Below are 23,790 nucleotides of genomic sequence, written 5' to 3' on the forward strand. Positions count from 1 at the left end.
TATTTAACTCATTAATCCACCCAGAAACCTGGGCCTTACTCCATCCTACCTTCACAGAAAGCATTGACCCTTTCCTCTTTACCATCTAAACATGCCTTCAATATGTTCACTTTTACCCACTGACCGTCCCACCGCTCAAGTGGAAGCCAACAACACTGCCCACCAGGACTCATGAGTCTCCCAAGTGGCCGCACAGCCACTCTCCCCTACTTGAGACAAATGGGATTGTGTCACTCCCACGCTTTTTGGACTCTTTTCAGACCCACTGTTCTTAGAAGAAACTTCAATTTCTTCACCTGGTGAAGGTCTTTGCCATGAAAATATCAGCTCAGGAAGGGCAGGACACGCCCTCGTTCCTCGGCCCCACCATCTGGCAGAGCATCAGCTTGGGAGGATTGAGTTCTTAGCAAACTAATTCACTTATCCATACAAATCCATGGTACATTAGAAAGATTTTAGATGTTGAGCTCGACTATTAATTTGGGGATTTTGCACTGGCAACCTGCAAGTATATATTCTAATGTTTGTGTCTTCTTAAAACCACACCCAGATTAAAGGAGTATTTGTGGAATGTCTTCGGAGTAAAAGGGACTGTACTTTTACAGATTTTATGTTTTATACTATGAACAACCCGGACAGGGTCACAAATGGAACCGCCTCACAAGTGACAGAAGACAGGTGAGACGCATATAGCAAAAGGTAACATAGATGGTAAGAGCAAAGTTGTTTCTCCAACCCCCGAAAAAATTCCTCCAAGAACTGAAAACTAAGAATTTTGAAAGTAAAATACTATCATATAAAGAAAGAAAATAAATAATCCTCTTCATCAGGGTTTCTAGATCTGACTGCAGAGTTATTAGCAGGCCATACTGAATCCTAGCACAGAAAAATCAGATGGACTAGTGGTAAGTTCCAGGAAAACGGCAGTAATTCCTCCACTTGAAAGAGGACACACACTCACTTGTTGAAGGTGATTGTAAACCACATTCTGCAGAAATTCAGAAGATTCAGGCACCGCTTCTAGATGGTGATGACACGGAAGGATGGCTTGGATGCATGCTTCTAACTGAGTCACCGGCATTCTTACACTGCAGGGGGAAATGGAGGCCGTCAGCCAATAGCACAGATGTTCCTGTCATGTATCCCAGGCCGTGCCTCGGGGACTCAGTGTCCTGTAGCTGTCCGTCCCCAGGCGAGGACCCGCAGCGTGGCCCAAGCAAGCAGGAGGGGCACTGTGCTTGAGAAATCCCATCCCCCATGGGGGCAAGAGGGGCTGGTGGGGTTGTGTGAACCTATAAATGCTCATAGAAATACACCTGCATACATTCAAGTGATAAAATTAAAAGTAGCAGGCTATTTAACAAAATTTCAATTGTCAGTGTTAATTTTACCATTCCATTCCGCTTGTCCCCTGCACTCTGAGACAGGCTTAGGCTCTCTCACACATGCAGCTCTGATGCAATAGTTGTGAATTTATTTTACTTTGCTGCAAGTGTCTTCCCTCCCAGTGTCACTGTGACTGTCGTCTCTTAACACAGTCAGATATCTTCCTGGATCTCTCCCTGAGTTCCTTGCTTCTGCTTCTCAGATCCTGAGATAAAGAACAGGTGAAGGCACATGACTGGAAAAGTCAATGTGGACTTGAACAAATTCCTCAGTGACCCCCTAGGTGAGTGCTGCCCACCCCTTACCTTCGATTCTCAAGGTTCTGCCCAGAGTGACATCTAGACAGGAGAGAGTCCTGGGCCCTATTAAAAGCTGTGTGGTTTGGGTGCAGGGAAAGCAGCAGGAGCTGGTTCCGTAGCCGGTCCCATCCACACCTCTGCTCCTCTCTCCCCTGAGGCCCCGCTGCCAAGCCCCCAGGCTCCCTGAGCTTCTGTTCTTCTCTTCTACTCTACTTCAAGCCCATTTCCTCTTCCTTTATTCCCTGATTATCCCCAGCTGGAGTGATTTTTCTATCATAGAATCTGAAAAAATTTCCTGCAGCTGAAAAAGAGGTGCCAGAGGTCAACGCCCATATGGTGGTTCCTGAAGAGAGCCCCTGGTTAGGGGGCCCTCACCAACACTCACGGGGCATCAGGCATGTTGCAGGGTCGACCACCCCCAATAAGAGTTTGCTGTGACCCCAAGGCACGCACAGCATCCCTGCTCACTAAAATATAGTTGTAGCCCTTTATTAAGAAGCAAAAATAAAAAAATTACTCATGTTTCTTAGTAAAATTATTTATGAGGGAGAAAAAGAAATTGTAATAGAAAGAACAAATTTCACTCCATGTTAGATGTGTTCGTTTGGCTTTAATCCTGTACCTTGTTTTCTAGGCTCAGACTTGATGTTTCTGCACCTTTTGTAAAAGAAAGTTGCCTTTAGCCTGAAATATCCAGGAGGGCCTATTCTCCGGGCTCTGATCTTTAAGAATATTTGCTCTTCTACACTTATGTATAGATGGCAAGTTGTAAAATACTGAATAACCTTTCTTTTTTTTGGAGGTTATACGGGGGCACCATAATTTGACCCACATGGACAGCTGCAGGAACAAAGGATTTCAAGGACAAACAATTCATACAACAAGAAGTTTGCAACAACCAGCCACATCCCCGCCCCTTTTTGGTATAAAAGGAGACTGAATTCTGCCCTGGGGAAGAGAGTTCTACTGGATAACAATATGCCATTTTCTGGGCCTGCCAACTTTTCAAATAAAGTCTCTTTTCCTTACTCCAACATCTCATCTCCCGATTTATTGGCCTGTCATGCAGCAAGCAGAATGAGTTTGGACTTTGTAACAAAGTGACTGCCTTAGAGGTAGTATGTCTCCACTGTTTCCTCATTTCCAGTATGTCACAACCTATCAATTTTATATGCTTTTTAACAACACGAACAAAAAACCTATTATAAGGAATTGATTCCACAGAAATAAAATTATTTCTACTCCTTCAAAACTTTTTTCTTTTCTATTTTATTTTGTTTTGCTTATTGAAAAGAAAATAAATTCAAATCATTTTATTTCACGTATTTTTATAGCTAGATATTGTAAATACTACAAAGATATTTAAATTGCAATAAAAATTGTTCATATATTAGTATAAAGATATATACACAATCAATGCAGATTAGGAAAGGAGTAGATATTTACTAAAAATCCACTGCACATCCAGTCTTTTACAAGCATATCCTGGAATATAAGCTCTATTATCCAGGGGCCCCCTACCCCCATTCTCACTGCCGTGTCCCTTAGTAATCAACTACCAAGGCACCAGCATAGAACCATGCGATCGCTATTTTAGGTATAAATGAGGGAATTAGCTCATTCAATTCTAAAACAGAAACCTTAAAATAAATACTGAACTTATTTACAGATAAACAAATTTGGACACAAAAAAGTACAGTTTCTCCCCAAATTCACAAAGATAATAACTGGTAAAGGCAAGATTTGAACTCATCTGCCTTGAATATAAAGCTAAGGTGGTAATCCCCTTCGACTGTGGAGAAACAGCAGCACAACCTGTCACCCTATCTTTGTTCGGATCTGGCTTTAGACAGCCTGAGACAGCACCCCATTCCTATGGAACTCGAGGGCAAACAATAACAATAAGTATTTTATATTCAGTAGTTTCTTAGGTCTCAATTATATAAAGTGTCAGCAGGTCAGCAGAAAACTCTGGGAAATATGAGTGGTTCCAGAGCTTTTTGCTGATAAGAAACTCAATCTATCAGGACAGAGTGACCTTCCCATGAGAGGCCTCATGGAAATAAACTAAAGGCAGCTGAGCAATGAAAACTAGCAAGAACATGGAACTCAAGCAAGAAGGATCCCTACCATTCCCTGCCCAGTTGCCTCTTCACCCTTGTGGACAAGATGGCAGAAGGTCCAAGTTCTTGTCCAAGTTACAACATCATGGATTCTCACCCATAAAATATTACGACTCTATTCTGTCTTAAGTCCTTTCCAACTAAAATATGATGACACCAATATCTCAGCAGAATGTCTAAGTCTCCACTTTCTCTCTTCTATTAGGAGACTATATCTATGGCTACAAAGCCGAAATTCAATTAAAAACACCATGCACGAAGCCTGGTGAACGTCTGTGTAAAAGACACTGTTCTCACGCTCAGTGAGTGAAAACTCAGAAAAAGTGGTCCTTCTCCCTCTGCAAGTGGGAGGGAGGCTGATTGTGTGTGTGTGTGCGCACACGTGTGTGTGTGTAAATCAAATACAATGTATTCTGGGATGTGCACAGATTTTCTTTATGTTACTATCATTTCATGAGGATGAGCCAACCTTTAAATTAATTTGAATCTAGTATTCTGAGAGAGTCTCAGGCTCTTTTGGTGGAGGATGGGAAAGGGGAAAGGAAAGGAGGAAAGAAGTAAATGAAGCAAAGCTGTAAGAGTACTGCTAGGGAAAGGCAAGTCATTAATTCTGTTCCTACTTGCATCACACACAAATTAGGGACTGGCTTTCCCCCATGTCTTGTCAAGCACTGAGTTGCAGAAGAACAGCCGACAGCCCATTTCTCACTGAGCTTGTGACTGTACATGGCATCTTATAGACACTAATTATTTAACCTGACCAAACAATCTAGCAGCAGGCTGTAATTCTCCTATTTTGAGAGATAAGAAAACAGGAAGTGAAAGAGGGTATATAGCTTGACCAAAGTCAGAGGACAAGTAAACTAAAGAGGATGAATTCAAACTCAGATCTGAATGCAGAGTCTGATCTTCCCACTCCCAGGGCTGGAAAATCCTTAACACACAGGGTCCCCAGCTCCTCTGCATTGTTCCTGGCACCAAGCATTTCCCATGGTGATATTCTCCAGTTCTCAGACACAGCACTCTGTGCAGCCAATAACCTCCATTCGACCTTGATCATCTACCTGCCATGCCCACCAGGCTTCACCAGGCAGGAAAGCTGGCTTTCAAGTGCATACAAAGCCACCCCTGGTTTATCCTGGACTCTTCAGCAGCTTTTCCAACGTAAAGGCAGCCATGAAAGTGCTCACAGTTTGTACATGAGCCACACTACCTCTCTCCATCTGTCTCCTCACCTATACTACTTTGCTATGACCATTTTGAGAATCTTGGAAACAAATTTTTAAAAACAGAAAAGAAAGGATTCTGTAACAAGTACTTAAAACTTACAATTTTAAATGAGAAGTCACAAAGTGAGTATTTACAAACCGAATCTTCCTTCCTAGGTGTCAGTTTTAACAGTTAAAAAATATAATAGCAAAAAATTCTCACGTAAAAAATTAACAAAATCATCAACAATAATCTGGAATAAACTCAAAAACAATGCCCATGTTGTACATGGAGAAAGTACAGGACTGTACTGAGGGGTAAAGTAAGAGGTGTGAAAGTAGAGACAACAACATTTTGTATGGAGGAAAGCAGTTTTGAAAAAATGTACGTTCTCCTAAAGATAATTCAAAATTACTAAAAAATCCCATGACAACACTTCTTTTTTTTTTAACTTGAAAAATTATATTAGAATTCTTCAGGAATAATAAAGTCATAATACTAGCCAAGAAAATTTGGGATGGTAAAGAGAATCAAAAAAATCGCACTGTCAGATATTAAATAAATTTTTACAATATGTAAGATATAGTGCTAGAGTAAGAAAGTAAGATTGACAGAAATAAACCATGAGCTCAAAAAGAGACTCTAGTGTACATAAGTATTCTTTACAGGTGGGATTTCAAGTTAAAAAGCAAAGTATGAATTCAATAATTGTCTTGGGACAATCAGAGAATCCCCTGGAAAGAACAAATTCTATTCCAGTCATATTGACCGCAAGAAAAATTACAGAAAGTGATGTGAATATTAGAAAGTACTAATAACAGCGAATATAATTCTTTGCTCATTTTAATTCAACTTCTCCTCACTATAACAAGTACCATTATCATCTCCATCTTAGAGATTAAAAAAACCTACAGAAGAAATTTATACCATTATAAGAAAGCATTTCTAAGAATAATATCAAGAATAAAACCCAAAAAGAAGACATTTACTATCTTAAGATTATTTTGGGCCACAACAAAAATGAACCTACTGAACAAAATGAAAGGCAAAAAATTACAAGGAAAAGCTCTCTGATACATCTTGATGAAGACAACGGGTTAATGTTCATAATATACATAGAGCTGTCACAAAGCAACAAGAAGCTCCCTCACTTAAATGTGTTCAATGGACAAAAGAGATCATTCACTTTTTAAAAGTCAGATGGCTAATGAATGAAAAATGCTCAATACCTCACTGGTCATCAAGTGTAAATTAAAACAATGAAAAAGCACTTTTGCTCATCATATTGGCACATATTTTTAAAAGATATTCTAGCTAGTGTCCATCTTTGAGAGAACAAACTGTGAGCGATCTTTTGGAGGACGACATGTCAATGGATATGTAAACTCTGAAAAACGTGTGTACACACAGGCTGAACTCCACTTTTAGGAATTGTTTCATTTAGAAAAAATCAGTTCAAATAGATGTACTCATCAGAGCATTTACACAGCACTGTTTAAAATGGTGAGAAGAAAAGCTGAAGTGAAATCATATCCAGCGATAGAGAATTGGTTACATAAGTTATTCTACATCTTTTCATTCCCCACAGGAGAAGGAATTTCTAGATTTACTTGAAAGGAGCCTGTGATTTATGAAGTTGTCACATCCAAGGACTAAATTTCCAGAAACTTTAACTAAAGAAATACTCATACAAGATCACAGGAATGTTTGTATAAGAAGGATTCCAGTCAAACACCCTTTCTGACAGTGGAAGATGGAGAAAACTTAAGTGTCTACCATCAAGACAATGATGCGGTAAATCACGGCGAGCTGTGGGCACTTAAGTTCCGGCGTTTCGGTGTGGTCCAAGGCCTTGTCCACAGTACTCTCCCACGAAAGGTGTCCTTACACAAGAGAATAAACCTGCACATCAGGAAAACCCTCTACTCTATCTGAAAGGACTGGGTGAGTCTAGAGGGGGAAGAAGTCAATGATATATACCTGAGTGAATAAACCGAGCTGCAGAAAACATATAGTATGGACTTATTTTTCAATAAAGCATATATACACTCACATATACATAGATTTCTCATATTCGTGATGTATGTGTATATATATATGACATAGGCATAAAGGTCATGAAATACATACTCCACATTGTCAGCAGTTTTTACTCTCTGGAAATAAGGGGAAGGGAATTAGGGGACTTTCGGTACCACCACAGTTCTCTTTTCAGTATTTCAGTTAAGTATACTTGGAGTTTAAAAGTTTATTTAAGTCCAAAGTAAAATGGACGATGCCTCCACAAGACAGAATGCTATACTGGTCATTAAAAATCATGCCAGTGGAGATAGAATATTGTAGCAAAATGTGTAATAAGCCGAATGGAAAATGGAGGTCTCCATACAGTAAACAGGCACACAGTGCTCGCTGATTTTTATGACAGAGGTAATACACACTGATGAAAAGAATAGAAAATAGATTTTAACGTGTTAATTATTATCTCTGAGTACTGGGAACAAGATAGACACTTTTGACACTTTTTTCAGACTTTTATATTAAATACACACTATTTTTCACCTGAAAAAAGCATTTTTTGATGTCTAGTACCACACATTGGAAAAAACACACGAGTACTTACAGAAACAAATAACTAGGAGACACCACAGCACCGTCACGCAGTGTAGAAAGGGCAATCCTGAATAACACCACGCAGTTACATAAGGACCCACAAAGTGACAGCACCCCCTGTAACAGGGCGCCCCCCCTTCTATTTGTCAGTTGTGTCTTCAGGGCTGAGGCAATTCTGAGCACGGCCAGTGTCAGTGCTGATGTCTGGATGGATGCCACTGGAGGTGAAGGCACCTGCAAGCCGAGAGGAAGAATAGAAATCATCCTCTGCTTTTTCTGTCTTGTTTCTTTGTTACTTTTAAAGAGAGGCGTAAATAAGATAAACTGAATCTTCCCTACTGAAATTTCAGTAATGAAACCGTTTTTAAAGTGTTCACAACTTATATTCTGCCTATGACTGTCTTTTCAACAAAGCATCATATTTATTAAATGTTAATTAACTCAGTTAATTAACTACTTGTTGAAACCAATTAAAGAACATGAAATGCACTACGTGAAAGCACCAAGCCTGCAGTGACTAGCTCAGCTGTCTTCACGTCAGTGCAGTCAAACCCCACCATCCCGTAGCCCTGAGCTTCTGATGCTGGTAAGAGAGCACGCTGCTGCCTCAGATGGAGAGAAACGGTGAAAGCATTTTCTGAAATCTACAGCACTGAAAAAACATAAGTGATAAATCCCAGGCTCCTTTGAGGCTGCCATTTTCCGTTTCTGGCCAACACCCGTCAATGAGCAGAACCACCCCATTCCCGAGTCATGGGACTCACGTGGGCAGAAGTTTTGGAGAAATTTCCAGGTATAGAATGTAAACCAACTATACATAAAACTCTGAAAAAGAAAAGATGCAATACTTTGATTTTGGAAGACACTAAAATATTCTCCTAATCCTTAGTATTTGGAAAAGCTGGGCTTCTACTAAGCCACTTATTTATTTCACAGCCAATGAGCATCTTCCACAAACCCTGTTTCCCTGTGTCTGCTGGGAGCTTCAGGCACATTGATGCTGTCTATCTTATAAGTCACAAGGCAGAGGCGTGTGTCTCACGCCTGCAAATCTCACACAGGCTCAACTCCTAGCCTCACTGTATGAACTTGGCCCCATTTTCTCACGTGTTTATTTGGTATCTGTTCTTCTGTAAGCTGCCTGAAATGCTTCTTGGAACAAGTCAGAAGAATGAGTGGGTAGAGAAATGGACAGAAGGACAGGTGAGAGATGGGCAGACAAACAGAGAGTCTCCAAGAGAAGGGGAGCAATCAAAATTACCTATGCAAAACCCTCTTCTAGTCAGGGAAGGAAACCACCACGGAGAAGTGTGAAGAGGCAGGTAGCTTAGGACTGTTTCCTGGATTCCATGAAAAGTCACACCAAGAGATGAGAGGGTAGAACTATAAATAATAAAAGAAAAAAAGCATGCATGTTTGAAAAATATATCTACATTATGTACTTTCTAAAGAATAGAGTCAAATCAGCAAGGCCCAATAACACAATCCTTGGGTATTTACAGAAGTGAGAATCCCATCTCCAATCCGCAAGGCATCCCTTTGGAGCACTGAGAGTCTACACGGTGTGGTCATAAAGCCGTCACCGCAAAAGCTATGCTATCCTGCACTTACGAGGAAAGAGCAGCTGTACTCGGTCTGCCTACACGCGTCTTTTACAGCCCTCAGCACCTCTACGGGGGAGGGACGCCTAGCGAGCCCCATCTCTGCAGGACAGAAAACAAGTCCAGGAGAGGCTAAGCCGACCCACCAATTCTCCATCTCACAGGACTTGTCACTCCAGACCCGGACTTGAACTCGGACCCACGTTTGTAACCAAAGTACTACCGTATTTTATGTGCTTTTTGTGTGTATAATACATTTGTTTCTGGCATGAAAGGGTATTTAATAAATGATCGGTTGTCTTGTCTATCTCATTAGCTCACAATCTTTATATTTTTGTATTGTACTCTTCCCCTGGAGAAAGGAACGGAAAGAGCGGGGGTCAGAATGAGGTGGGGCTCCATTCTTTATCTGTTACCTCATCTCATCCAAGTCCCCAAACAGGGAGAAAGAGCAAATGTTCTCTTCATCATTTAAAGAGAGGGCTCCAGTGATGGTGACTTACTCAACTCCAAAACCAAGTCTGGGGGAAGGGCACATGTAGCAACGAGAACAGTATCACCTGTAGGAAGGCAAAAAGAGCTCAGGGGATGGCTCAATGGGTCAGCCTGATTTAATTTCAATCGATAAAACAATAACACACTCTAAAAATATTAGCATACAATGGATTTGCTCTTTCTTGACATCTAGCAAGTTTCCACATCTCACATGTAACATTATCATGAACTAGTGAAAGGAAGAGTCCACAGACAAGGAAAATCAATGCCACAGGCAGGCTGAAACACAGGCTGGAGGAAAGGAAGAGAAAGGGCATAGTTAAGAAGAGGGGAAATTCTGGGAAAAAGACATCATCACAAGGACTCTCAAGCATCATCCAGCAATCATATAATCATTCTTTCAAGAGAAAGTTACTTAGGTCCTATTTTGTGCAACATTGTACAGTGGGCGAAGCAAGAGCACAGCGTCCGGTGGCAGCAAGTTGCGGAGCTCCAATACACTTCTGATCCCGGTACCTTGCACACTTGTCCTCAGTATAAAGGCAAAAAATATAGTAAAATAATCCAATGTAAACTCTATGCAATGCTGAAAAAAAATTAAAGAAGACCTAAATACCTGGACAGACACACCACGCACATTCCTGGATCAAATGACAGCATTCTTGGGATGGCAGTGCTCCCCAGAGCGATCCATATATTCAACGTTGACTCGATCACAATCCCAGTGGGTTGCTCTGCAGAAACTGACTATCTGCTGCTACAATTCATATGGGAATTCGAGGATCTCAGTAACCAAACCGTAGTTGAAATAGAAGAACAATTTGAGAGGACTTGTAATTCTCAATTTCAAACCTTACAACTGTATCTCCAGGTGAGATTAGAGGCCATTTTTAAGTTATAATTGTGTTTATCCTTATTTTCTAAATTCTGTACAATGAATATACCTGTTAGAATAAGAAATATAAAAAGTAAGGTATTTTTTAAAACATGCAAACCGATTCATTCATTGGGAAAAAAATATTTTGACTATAAAGAAGAAAACAAATATCTAGTGAAAAAGGACTATTTAAAAACAAGAGTGCATTTACATTTTCCTAAATTGGAACCTGAAAAGCACAGACACATCAAGTTTCTAGGGAGAGTGTTGCAACATATTAATTGTTATTTCCAAAATTCTAATTGAACAATGAAAACTCAAGAAAGGGAAAATCTTGATTGACAGCCAACTGCAAACACATGGAGATCAAAGGCCTAGAAATCATAGTTCCTTTAACTCTGCTACTAACTCAATAGGAGAGGAAATTCCTCACAGAGGGGACAGTGGAATCCCATGCATAAGAAAGGATACACAGTACAAACTGCACTAGAATTGGGGGTGGTTTCCTTAGAAGAATTCTAAAGTTACAACATTGCTGAAAAACTATAAAAACACTGACAGACAGATTAAAGCACACAGTCATATATATTATATAGAAAGATATGAAGTCTGCTCCCATGTTGCATAGAAATACGAACATATTTGTTCATTTATGGGCACTGATTACTTTATCCCAGGTAGAATATTTCAACTAAAATAGATAATCAATAATACACTCCTCTTGTCAAGGCTAGTTGATAAGTTACTCTGCTATGTAAGCATAATGTGTCTAAGATAGATTTTAAATTAGTGAAAAAGATTTTTGTATGGTTTCTTGAACCCTTCTCAAAACACCAAGCTTAATTTTAAAATAAATCTGAGCAGTATTTCTATATGATCTTTTCCCTCGTGAAATGAACAACACAGTCTGTTGTCAAAATTCTTTCCTTACAATGATTCACGAGCACCGTATACTCACAAAACTGCTGGACAGCAAGGCACTATCCAGACACTGTGACAAAAGAAATGAAACACAAGGAAGACAGTGACCCTATTCTGCAGGGCTAATAATCTGTTCCAACACTGGGTTTTTATTTGATTGGTTTGATTGGTTAGAAAAATAAAATCACTCAAGTACACTCTTCTTTGAGCATTATGTAAATCATGACTCTTTTTAGTGTCATGAGCAGGAAAGACTTGAGCATGAATTGATTAGATCAACTAGGCACAATCATCACTGGAGCCTGAGTAATAAATAAGTACATGAGACCTAAAATAAACCTACACAGATCTCTACAAGGAAAATGAAGAGGTGAGTTCCCCAATGAGAAAACAAACAATCAAGAAATCAAAAAAGGAAAACTTTTTCATTAACGATTCCAGGCAGTAGTGGAGCATGGTGGTGAAGATCACAAATGCTGGGGACAAACATGAGGGTCTGAAATCCCACAGCACTGGGTAGCTGTGACACTGATATTTCAGTGAAATTTTCTGCACCTCAGTCTCCTATCCATAGACTGTGGACAACCACAGCACCCATCTCCTAGAACGGTCTTAAGAATTAAGTTATTTTTTATATAAAAGTTTAAATAAAATACCTCAGATTTTAAATATTACCCCAAAAGCTCAAGGAACAAAGAAAACAGTGATAAATTGGAGTTCATCAAATGTTAAAAATTTGCTTCAAAGGACACCATCCAGAAAGTGAAAAAACAACAGAGAGGAGAAAATTTTTTCAAATTATTTAACTGATTAAGTATTCAGATAAAATAAAAGAAAAAACTCCTACAACTCAACAAGAAAAAGAGAACTCAATTAAAATGTGAATAAAGTATCTGAAAATGTATTTTTCAAAGAAAATACACAAATGGCCAATAAGCACAATCAAACGATGTTCAATATCATTAGCTGTAAAAGAAATCAAGTCAAAATCACTAGGAGAAACCGCTTCACACTCACTACAATAGGTTATAATAAAAAAAAGTGTAACAAGCACTAATGAAGACACAGAGGAAGCGGAGCGCGCAGCCCTTACTGGTGAGGATGTAACACAGCGTGGCCACTTTAGAAAACAGCCTGGCAGGTCCTCAGAGAGTTGAACATTTGGTTTATGAATGACCCAGCATTTCTGCTCTCTGGTCACCCAAGTAAGAGAACTGAAAACAAATGTCCACATAAAAACTCCTACAGGAGTATTCACGGCGCCATTACTCTTCACACCCAAAAAGCAGAAACAACACAAATGACTATCACCTGATGAATGGGTAAACAGTGGGGCCCGGATATACAGTAGAATATAATTCAGCAATAGCAAAGCATAGAGTACTGACCCAGGCCACAACCTGGAAAAACATTGAAAAAGTTACTCAGTGTGAAAGAAGTCAGTCACAATAGACAGTTCCATTTACATGAAATAACTTGTTTTACATGAAATGTCCAGCACAGGCAAATCCACAGAGAGAGAACAGTGGCTGCCTGGGGCTGGGGGAGGATGAGGAAGATGGGAATGACTGCTTGTGCATACAGGGCTTCCTGTTGGGGGATGAAAATATTCTAAGATTGACTGCGATGCACAATTCTGGGCATTGAGTAAAAACCGCTGTACATTTTAATGGGTGAATTGTATTAAAACTGTTAAGGACAAAAGCACCTAGGGCCAGAACCTTCAAATAGTAAATGCAAATTGCTAACTTTTATTACAGGAAGAAGAAACTGCCCTCAGCATGAAAGCAGGAGATCGGCAAATGTGGGTTAACAGAATTGGACAAGAGCATTTCACTTGAAAGAGTTGCTGAGTGTACACGAAATATTCAGAAATAGGAAAATCAGCTTGACATCACGAAGAAGCATTCTGCTTCAAATGCAGATCAAGGATACGGCAAGCCCAGCTGCTAGAAATAACCAGAGAAGAAACCTGGTTCTTAAAACAAGCACCAGAGCCAACAAGGAAATGGTGGTGAGGAAAGCAGGCAGCCAAAAATCTGGAACAGTTTGCTACAAATAATTTCTCCACTGAAAATTCAAAAATAAAATGAAAGTGATGCAATGCTGAGCTGGCCTCACGTTAAAGGGCTTCCTCTGCTGCTCGACAGTTCTGTAACCCCGAATGTGAGACTCAGGAGAATCAGCATGGCTCCTGGCAGTCCCCAAGTGACTGCCCACCAGCACGCTTACCACCATCACATCTGCCAGGGTTGTATTGCACAGAAGAGACCAACTTCTAAAAGGCACAGGAAATGTTTACCAGGGAAGAAAAGGCTGCTGTCAGTCCTGGGACAGAGGCCCTGTGAGCAGAGGCCAGAAGGCTGCAGGTGAACTGGAGTAGACCTGGGGCAGGAAGGGACCACGGAAGAGCAGATCTCAATTTTCTACTCTCTCTCCCTCGGGTAGGAGAGATAAAGCCTGCATCCTTCTCACCTGGAACTGTGGGTTCTGGCTGGCAGAAGTCTTACGTACAGGGAATGAATACTCAAGACTCTGTGGAAAAAGTCAAGAAAGCGAGAGGGCGTAGGGACCCAACTCCGCGAGCCTCTCAAATGCTCCCATATTTATTGTGTATAATCAAAGGAAAACGTCATTAACAGTTGAGTGATAGTAAGCAGGAACTTGGGGAAAGAAGGATGAGACAGAGATTGTAGAATCCACCATGAGTACAAAGGCTTAGTGTATCTTTAGCGAAGTCATGGTGTGAGAGGAATAAGATACATTCTTTAGACATGTGAATTACAAAGCAGACCACCAGACCAGCTAGGTCCTTGTTTGGGGGATAATAGAGTATCTAACTGCACACAAGCCCAGCCTTTATAGCTGAGGGCCTGGGTCATTGCTTTGCGATGAGCAGAGTGCTATCTAAAACCTCATCTACGCAAGCAAAGCATTATCTCTGCTTTTTAAGGCAAGGAGACAGGAGTGAGTATGCACAGGGCCCTGCTTGCAAAGCAGTTACTAAGCATACGTTTTCTTCTTAAATTTGACAGGCGGCTGGGGTCTGTTAAAATTTGTTAACCCAATCATGGGCTCCCACATGGAACCATTATGAAGGACACCCTAGGGTGACAAATCCTGGCTCTGGGTCTTTTCCTGCCAGCTTCAGCCACTCTAGCAGAGTCTAGGCACATTCCTGAATAATGATCATACAGAACCACCCACACTGTTAACTACTGGTGCTTGAAACTTAATTTTAGCTCTACACAACTTAACGTAGAAAAGTTTCAGAAATAAAAGATATTATATTTATTTTATATCTCATCATAGGACTGATTTTTCTGATTGCTCTAAGCTGCTTCTTCTTGGTAAAGCACCTAATTCTGCAGGTGAATTCAGTACTTTCTTTGGGCATAACTAGCCAGTTTGGGCTCGCTAACTTCTATTGGTCAAATACCGATACACTTAATTGATTTCATTGTTCATCAATTTCAGCTGGGAGCAGAGGGAGTGTCACTCTGTTCCTCAGCCCACCCTCAACTCTTTATCATCAGCAACTCAGGCCTCCGGAAACCAAAAAAAGCTTTTGTTTCCCTTCTACAGTTTCAACAAACCCAACAGGATACATAAGCCTGGAGAAAGAATTCAAAACAAATGTTAAAACAAAAATCAATAAACCTGAAGCAACTCCATCTCCGAATCATGATACACAATGACATGAGATTAAGTGTGTCAGGCACAAAGCATGGGTGAGCCTGACCACCTGATTTCTATTCTTCAAAGGAAGGAAAGTTTTCTTATTTTATATTATCACTCTGTCATTGTTTCTGATTAAGCCAAAAACTAGTTTATGAAATAATTAAGCATTGAAATAACAGATTATTGTTGTATCAATTACAGAAGGCATTCAGAGGTGTTAGGAAAAACCACCTCTGTAAAAAATGTCTTCCACTGTGAAGAACACGTATACAAAATGCAACAGAGAATTCAAGCTCTTGTGGGGAGTAAAAGCCACAGAAACAAAGCAAAGTCATTACTATGAGTCAACTCAAAATTCACTGGACAATCATGTTCAATGCATTCAATGAAATTTAAAGGCATACTGCAAACCATATACTTAATGATCTGCAGGCTAGAGGAAGAATTTCTCTCTTTAACAGACAAGATTAATCAACAGGGTGCCCCACCAAACAAGGACCAAAGAACAATCAGGTTTTTAACAGTTCTGATAAATCAGCATTTTCTAAAGATCAAAATCCAGAAATTTTAAACATTCATTCACACCACAATGAAACAAGCACTTAAAAAAAAACCCAAAGAAAATAAGCACATAGAACATGTACATAGATCAATGAGAATTTCTTGTGACGCTGGAAGAAACAGGCTATAGTCTTTTACTTGAGAAATAAAACTACTTTTAAAGATAAATGCTAAAACACATTTCATCATTCATGTTGCCTTGAAAAATCTGAGGCACTTGTATCTGATTAGAAAAGCAATTCTGAGTAATAGTGTGTTACAATTCAGTGCCAGTTTGCTTTAGAAGAAAAGAGAAAAGAAAAGCTACTGTTTCTCATATCCTGCACAAAGTGTGAAGTGTCTCCCTGCCTCTTTCTCCTCCCGTTTTCTAAGCTCATGCTTCCCAACCCTTCTGAAACAAGTATGAGAACCTCTTATTCCCGCCAATATGCCAAATGACAAAAGAAAATCAATTTATTTGTGTAAGTAAATGCTTATACCTTGAACTGGAAGAGAAAGATATCAGAAGTCTATATGGAACTTATTTCTACATTCCTGAAATCACACACACAAACGTTCACACAGACACAGACACAGACACATACCCCCTGGATTACTGGGAAATTCACAAGGTTATGATTTCCATCTTCTAGAAGATAACTTTGTAGTTAGTCTAAAATACAAAACTGTCAGCTTTGGAAAGCCTTGATCACCTGCTAAAGCATCCAAATATCAAAGAGACCCAATTAGCCTTCTCGGTAGAATGTAATTTCCCATGATGGCAAAACATACCCTAAGAAGTACTGGATCCAAGTCTCGTGTTTATCACTAGCTATGATCGCTTTTAAGCACATTAACAGATTCAGAAACGTATGTCTCAACAGCATTTATTCTTATTGAAATAGTATACGTGTTCAATTGCCTATACAGAGACCAGGTCCCATGATGGAGTTTAAGAGCTATTTTGTGTATTGCAATATTTATTTTTAAGTGCAGACAAGGAGGGTGGGTATTACTCAGTTGTAGAGAACCTGCATAGCATGCACAATGTCCTGGCTTCAGTCCCCCGTACCTCAAAAAATATAAATAAAATAAGGGCATATTTAAAAATGAGTAAAGTTATAAAAAAATGCAGACTAAAAACCACTGCAATCTAGGAGACACAATTACAATAAAAAAACAAGAGTTTCTATCAATTATTGGCTATTTGCCAATCGCAGAGACAACCAGAATTCACACCTGATAACCATCACGTGTGATTCTCAGCAACCCTACTAAGTAGACACGGATGAGAAACCAGGCTCTGCGGATGAGGAGACGGAGCTCAGAGGAGCCGGGGACACTGACCGTCCTGCTTCCCGTGACACCACATCAGCCCAGGGCAAGCGCTGACGGAGCTGCTATGAGGGGACACCCAGCTGCATGGAACCTTGGGGCACTGGGGAGTCCCAGAAAACACTAAAAACTGTTCAGTGAAAAACCAGCTCAAATATAATACACTGTGCCACATTGTTTAAACAGGGAACATGACTGAGACCTTTTTGATGCCTCCGTGTCCTTTCTGCCATCGTCAGTTACTTGCCCTCACAGCGTGACCAGTGATGAACTGGACCCCATATGAAGTGCACTCAGATGGCAGAGCATTTGAAGCTGTTTTATGAAGTTTGTAAGACTCTGTGCCTCACACAGGCGGTCATCCATCACTTCTCACCGGTGTGGACGTACCACCTGAAATCACTCCTTTCTGCTTTTTAAAATCCCTTCATCTACTCCAGACTTTTCAACAGCAAAGAAGCAGCTAAACCACAGACAGTGGACAGCTTTTCACCAAATTTCTTGAACGGCCCATCAGACTACCTGGAAGCCCTTTACTTTTATTAAACCCACTTCCAGGTACTTCATCATTTTCTGATTGGTGGACTTGGCCTCTGACTGAGCTACTCAGAGAGCTCCCAGCCTCACATCCGTGAGAGGACCCTGCTGTTGGGAGAAATCAGTGAGAAAGGCGTACATCCCCTAGTCAGGTCTGCACGGCTAGAAGTGCCACAACGTGCTAAAAATTTATACCGTCATAACCCCTGGGCTCCCATGGACTGGTTTCACATTAACCAAACTCATGAGACACTGATACAAGAAAACCAGAAATTTAACTTATTAATGTAACAGAAGACGTGAAACTATGAACCAGACTGCAATATCAGAGTTCAACCATGAGTATATGTTCTCCTCCACGGCCCAATCACGGGCAGGCAGTCACATGGCAAGTGTGGACAGAAGCAGAGCAGGAAGGATTTCTACATTAATTCAATGGACTAAATTTCTGTTATACCAACAGATCTGCTGCCTGGAAAACAATTAATGCTAATCACGGTGCACTCTTCGTGGACAGTTGCTGAGACACGACTGTGAGCACCTGTGTAACTCTCCTTTCCCTGTCCTTTATGGGCTAATTGAGGCACAGACGTACAGAAATCGAGGAATGCAGATACATCTAAACACCCAAAGCCCATTCTGGGAGCCACAATACCATACAGCCAGGGTGAAAATACTTGCTCTGCCACTTACTGGTTCTGTGACCTTGGCCAACTTACCCTCTGTGTGCCTCAATTTCCACACTGTAAAACTGGGATAACAATCAAACCTTCCTTACTCGCTTGTTGACAAGATTGAAGGATTCATTTCTGTAGAACGCTCAGAAAAGAATGTAGCACATTTTTGGTGCTCAACAAATGTCAAATTAATATTACAGTGGTTTACAAGTCTCCTTCCTAATCATCTTCTGTGTTTCCTGGCTAGACTAATACCCAAAGGAAATTTTTATTTCTCCTTTTATAAACTCTTGGGGTGCACCCTTCTGTTCCATCCCACCACCTGTTTAAACTGATGGAAGGGATACCTCCTCCCCACTCCTCTGGGCCATGCAGAGTGCTACTCCCTTCACAGCCCTGACCCCTGGCCCACAGCTAGCCCTCCTCACATTAACAGATTGAGTTGTGATTCCAGGGAGACAAGCAGGGCATGTGAAACCCTTCCTTTCCCTCCAGTGTTGGCCACCCTAGGGAAGCACCCTGGATGCTCAGCTCCATGGCAGAACAGCCCTGTGCATGATGGGGCAGATTCTCTCAAGGGAAGGCTTGTTGTGGCCCAGAGATACCTGGGACAGGGTGAGTCTCTACTTCTGGGACACAGTATCATGACACTCATTTACCCACAGCCCTGAAGTTCATGGAGAACGTGGCTTCATCAGTAACAAAGAAGACATTTAACGCCTGCCTACTCTTTTGTGTCATCTCTCAGTTGGCTGCTGGAGACAACATGTGTATAAGTATTGGTTCCCCTTAGGCCCCAACATATATGAAGTAACAAAAATTTCTGTGGCTTAACGTTGGTCCAGGGCGACTGTGTAACAGTTCTGACTCTGCTGATGCTAAATTATGGGTGTAGGAATTATGGAACCTCCTCAAATATCTTTCATCATAAAATCAGCTTTTCTTATTTTCTTGTTTCTTTGTAATTACCAAAGACTATAAAATGATGGCTTCACACAAAACAGCCGCTAAAGTTTATGAGCTCTCTTGACGTACCCACTGTGTTAAACACGTTACATAATTACTAATTCTCACAATTCTACAAAGCAGATATGAGCGTCCCCTTCTCACAGACAAGGGGAAAACTCAGAACGAGCTGACTCAGGATCACGTGGTTCAGTGGCAGCACGTGCAGGCAAACCCAAGTCAAGAAACTACACCCCTTCATATATGTACCAAATCAACTGCCACCAATTAACACACAGCGGCGGGGTCAATACTCAGGGAACTCAACACACTTTTCAGCTTTATGGTGCTCCAGAGGCAGCTTCTAGCTGTTTTATAAAATCCCGGCTCACTGGTTTCTAACACTAGAAGAAAAGGCCGATTTTGCCATTGTTTGCACAGCAAGTCTGAAATGTTCACAGCGAGATAACAGAATAAAACTATGATATAAGCAGAAAAATTTTTCCAGGTAGAAAGACATAATGGACATTGTGCTATTCTGAAGCATTAAGCAAAGAAATCAAAATAAAATCACATTGTTTAAGCCTTATTTTACAAACAGAAAAATTAAGACTGTAAAAAGTTGCAACAGCGCCACCTATGGCTAAAAAGACCTTCCAGGTTGCCGGGAAACATGCAACACAAAAATTGACTGTAGGATGAGAAACGAGAATCAGGTAACTAGAAGCTTATGTAGCATATACTGCACTTTGCTTCGGGGGAATGGACGGGTATTCAGTATTTAATCTGATATTGCTAATACTCCTAAATATAAACAAAATACATAGGCTCATGGAAATTCATCTTAGAAGTGGAAAGATTCCAGTCCAGCCACTTCATTTTACATGAGGGGAGACTGAGACCTGAGATCTGTCCTCCTGGCAATCAGCAGCAAAGCTCTCCTAGGTCTCATGTCTTGCACTGTAGTAAAAACCAACAGAACTGTACTACGCCTATATTCATAGAAGTCACGTCTGTATTTCTCCAACACTAGGTAATCTAAGTATCTTGCAAAATAGTTCTCAAAGAGCCAGAAAATGATACAAGTTTGTTGAAATACAAAAACATTTATTTACATATTAAAACAGCATGAGCTTTATTCTCTCTATTAAAAAAGTGACATGTCAAATCAAAATTTTGAAATTTTAAAACCTGAAAAGAGTGCAGAAAAAAATCAAAATATTCTTTAATCACAAAAGAGAGAAGCTTATTCCCTGAAAATAATCAATGTGGATTTTTCTAAACTTAATGGTTCTGGTCAGAATCCCGAGAAATTAAATGTCTGATGGATGGTTACACGGCAACATGAATTCTGAGCTGTAACAATACACATTCTGTGTAAATAATCTTCAAGGTCGTCTGCTTAAGGCAATTTAAGTAGTCCCTGTCTCACTAGAATGACACAGATTTCAATAAAGCTTCATACTGCACTTATAAAAAAACTGAATCCTAGTTTCTTTAAGCCATATTAATGTATATCATATATATACATATTGAATATGCATCAGAAATAAGCTACACTTTTTAGTATTCAGAGTTGATACTTCTAAACTATCAGTCACTGTGACAGCACATTTTTATTAAGCACCTATACGGTGCTTTGTATACAAGGCGTCCAGCTCTCACAGTCAGACAAGGTAAACCATATTACTCAAATTTCACAAATGATGAAATATACTTAAGCCAGGTAAACAACTAAGATATTCATCATCAGGAAAGAAAAGAGTAAGGATTTTACTTACAATACTCACTGACAAAGTTTTCTTTCATACTAAGACTACATAAAACAAATTCAGTGTTTGGAAATTTTTCAGTAAATAAACACCACTAGAAAAAAACAAGTAACATCATTAGCAACAGTTGGACTTTCAAAGACCACTTCTCTCTTGCACAATAGTTATTTTAAATGTTTTGTTTTTAGTTCTCACAAAGCACTAAATTAAAAAAATATTACCTTTAAAGTCATTACCTGAGAATAAAACATTTGTGAAAATGTACAATTTTAATTTATGTCACTCTGCCTCACATTCTCACTGGTGTCTCTCCTTTGAAGACCTCATCAGGCTGAGATAGCTAAAATCGGTCATTTATGGACTCACAGGAGTTCGGGAAAACACTCAACGGGAGGCTGATTAGAGGAGCAATTGAGAATTCATCCTGTGCAGCCTGGATTCCAGCATCGAGCTAGCCACTGCCAGCTGCGTGTGATTTGGGGCAAGCTGACCCATCTCTCAATCCCTCAGCTACAAAAAAGGAGACACTGATACCTACAATCAAACACCTGCTATGAAGTAAAATATGAGCAAAGCATTTTAGCCTCAGTTAGGCGTCCACTCACAGCGAGTTTGGTCATATGATGAGGAGGATGGCAGTTAATAAATTAAGCTCGACCAAACAGGAGATATCACCTTAAAGGAGAAACATTCTAAGTCCATGAGAATTTCCTTTTGGATGGATTGCAGAATATTCTATAGATTTTTTTTTAATAAACCAAATTTTGTCCATTAATTGTAGATTTACAGGTTCATGGACAAGTCTCCAGAAAAAGAATTAGAGGCCTCTAACCTCTGAAAACTAAGATGTAAATTTTAAAAAAAATCAGGGAAGAGATTATACCTCATTTGGGAGAGTATGTTCTTAGCATGCATGAGGCCCTCAGTTCAGTCCCCAGTAACTCCATCTAAAAACTTTGTTTTGTAAGAAATAGAGAATTAAAGCAAAAAGATGGAGGAATAGGGAATTTTTTAGAGACTCATCTCAGATTTAAGATGGGGAAGAAACCATCCAATTCTCAGAAGAAATCTTGAGGACTATGTAAACTGGATCTGAGATGTCTAGTCTTTTAACATTATTCATGAAATCATATTACCAAGTCTTAAAACTACCTGATAAACCACAGTGGTGATACTGATCATAACAGCTACCATCACGTATCGAGCTCCGGCTAGGACTGCTCTGCTCTGACATCTCTGCACCTCAGGCCTCACCAGGCGGAGAGCACTAAATTCGGTCATTTATGAGCATCTCGTGTAAGTCCTCCATTTCTGCTTCTCACTCTCCCCTCACCAGCTCCTCTGAGGGAAGCACTGTTATCATCTTCCCCACCCACAGATAAGGCCACAGAGGCACAGAGACTAAACCTGTTCCAGGCCACATTGGCATTAAAGGACGTCTGTATTTCTGCTGTTTTGCTTTTCACAAAGGAATCTGAGATATCAATTCAAGGCAGACTGTTAAATAATCAAGTCTGTCAGGTCTTCACCTCAAAGAGCAGATACTATAAATTCCTGATGTAGGATGAGGCTGCCGCCACAAACTGACTCAGCTTGAAATTAATATCCAAGATGAAGCAGCGGATACACGTAAATATTCACGATTGTCAACTCTGCTCACGGGTCTGGGCCCTTCACTGCCTGAAAGGGGGTGAAATCCCCACCCGTGTCTGGGAGGGAAGCCCGGCTCTTCCCGGGCTCACCCAGGCTTCATGGGCTATTTACCCCCACAGACTAGCCTCAACGGTTAAAAGCTCTCAAGATTTTTACACCAGGCAAAACTGAAAGACATTTCTGCAGATGGAGCACTTCTCAGGCTTAAATTTTTTTGCCTACACACAGCCAGAGGGAGAAAAGGAACAGAACTCTACAAAGTCTCTGACCCTCACCACTCACAGGAGTAGAATGACCACAGCAGAAGATGGCACTTCACATTGCAGAATGAGAACAAAATAAAGATGCCCCAACGACAGGCACTCCCAGACACAGCGCTCAGCAGTCTTCTGCACAATCACGGTTGTGCAGCCCTCATCAACTTCTATTTCCAGAACACTTCATCAGCCCAAAAGAATCCCCCTATCACTAGCATTCACTCCCTAATCCCCCTCCACTCAGCCCCTTCCAACCATCACCTGCTCTCTGCCTCTGCATGTGCCTATTCTGGGCATTTCAGATCACTGAAATCAACAATTTGTGACCGTTTGTGTCTGCTTCCTTTCAAATAACAAGCTGTTATCAAGGCTTGTATATTTTGAAGTGGTATCAGCATCTCTTTCTTTTTTTTTTTTGGAAACGTTAAAGATTATTAGAAGGTGGTAAGTACTATCAAAAAGAGTAGAGTGGAGCATAAGTGATTGGGTTTCAAACGGAAAAGTGTGGGTTGAAGAGTCAGGGTGGAATTCCCAAAACAGGTGGCTTTTTCATTCTCCTCTTTTTTTTTCTTTTTTACTCACTCTTAATTGTGAATAATGTTCCACTACATGGAGATACTACATTCTGTTCATCCATTCAGCAGCTATTTATGGACGAGGTCCAGAAAAATGAGTGTAAGAGGTGACTAGCATGGATGGCATTTAAGCAAAGGGCAAAATGTGCTTTCAAAAAAAAAGCCAACAAACAGAGGCACAAGGAAATTCAGTGCGTTTCTGAGCAAAGTGCTTGCTTGCTTCGGCAGGACTACCGTGCAGGGCTGGGGAGGATATTGGCAGGAATCACGGTGAGGGAGTCACCTGAGAAGACACCC

General features: G+C 40.4%; 1 protein-coding gene across 2 annotated transcripts in view; it reads right to left on the reverse strand.

The window, feature by feature from the left end:
- Positions 1-23,790, reverse strand: part of LOC140699647 (trafficking protein particle complex subunit 9-like) — a 205,788-nt gene that overhangs the window by 101,374 nt on the left and 80,624 nt on the right. For both annotated transcript variants that reach the window (XM_072972263.1, XM_072972264.1), the window contains one exon: positions 962-1,088. In XM_072972263.1, coding sequence (XP_072828364.1) covers positions 962-1,088 — 127 coding nt within the window. The remainder of the gene's footprint in view (positions 1-961; positions 1,089-23,790) is intronic.

The sequence above is a fragment of the Vicugna pacos genome, chromosome 11 (assembly GCF_048564905.1).
Source record: "Vicugna pacos chromosome 11, VicPac4, whole genome shotgun sequence".
Taxonomy (NCBI): domain Eukaryota; kingdom Metazoa; phylum Chordata; class Mammalia; order Artiodactyla; family Camelidae; genus Vicugna; species Vicugna pacos.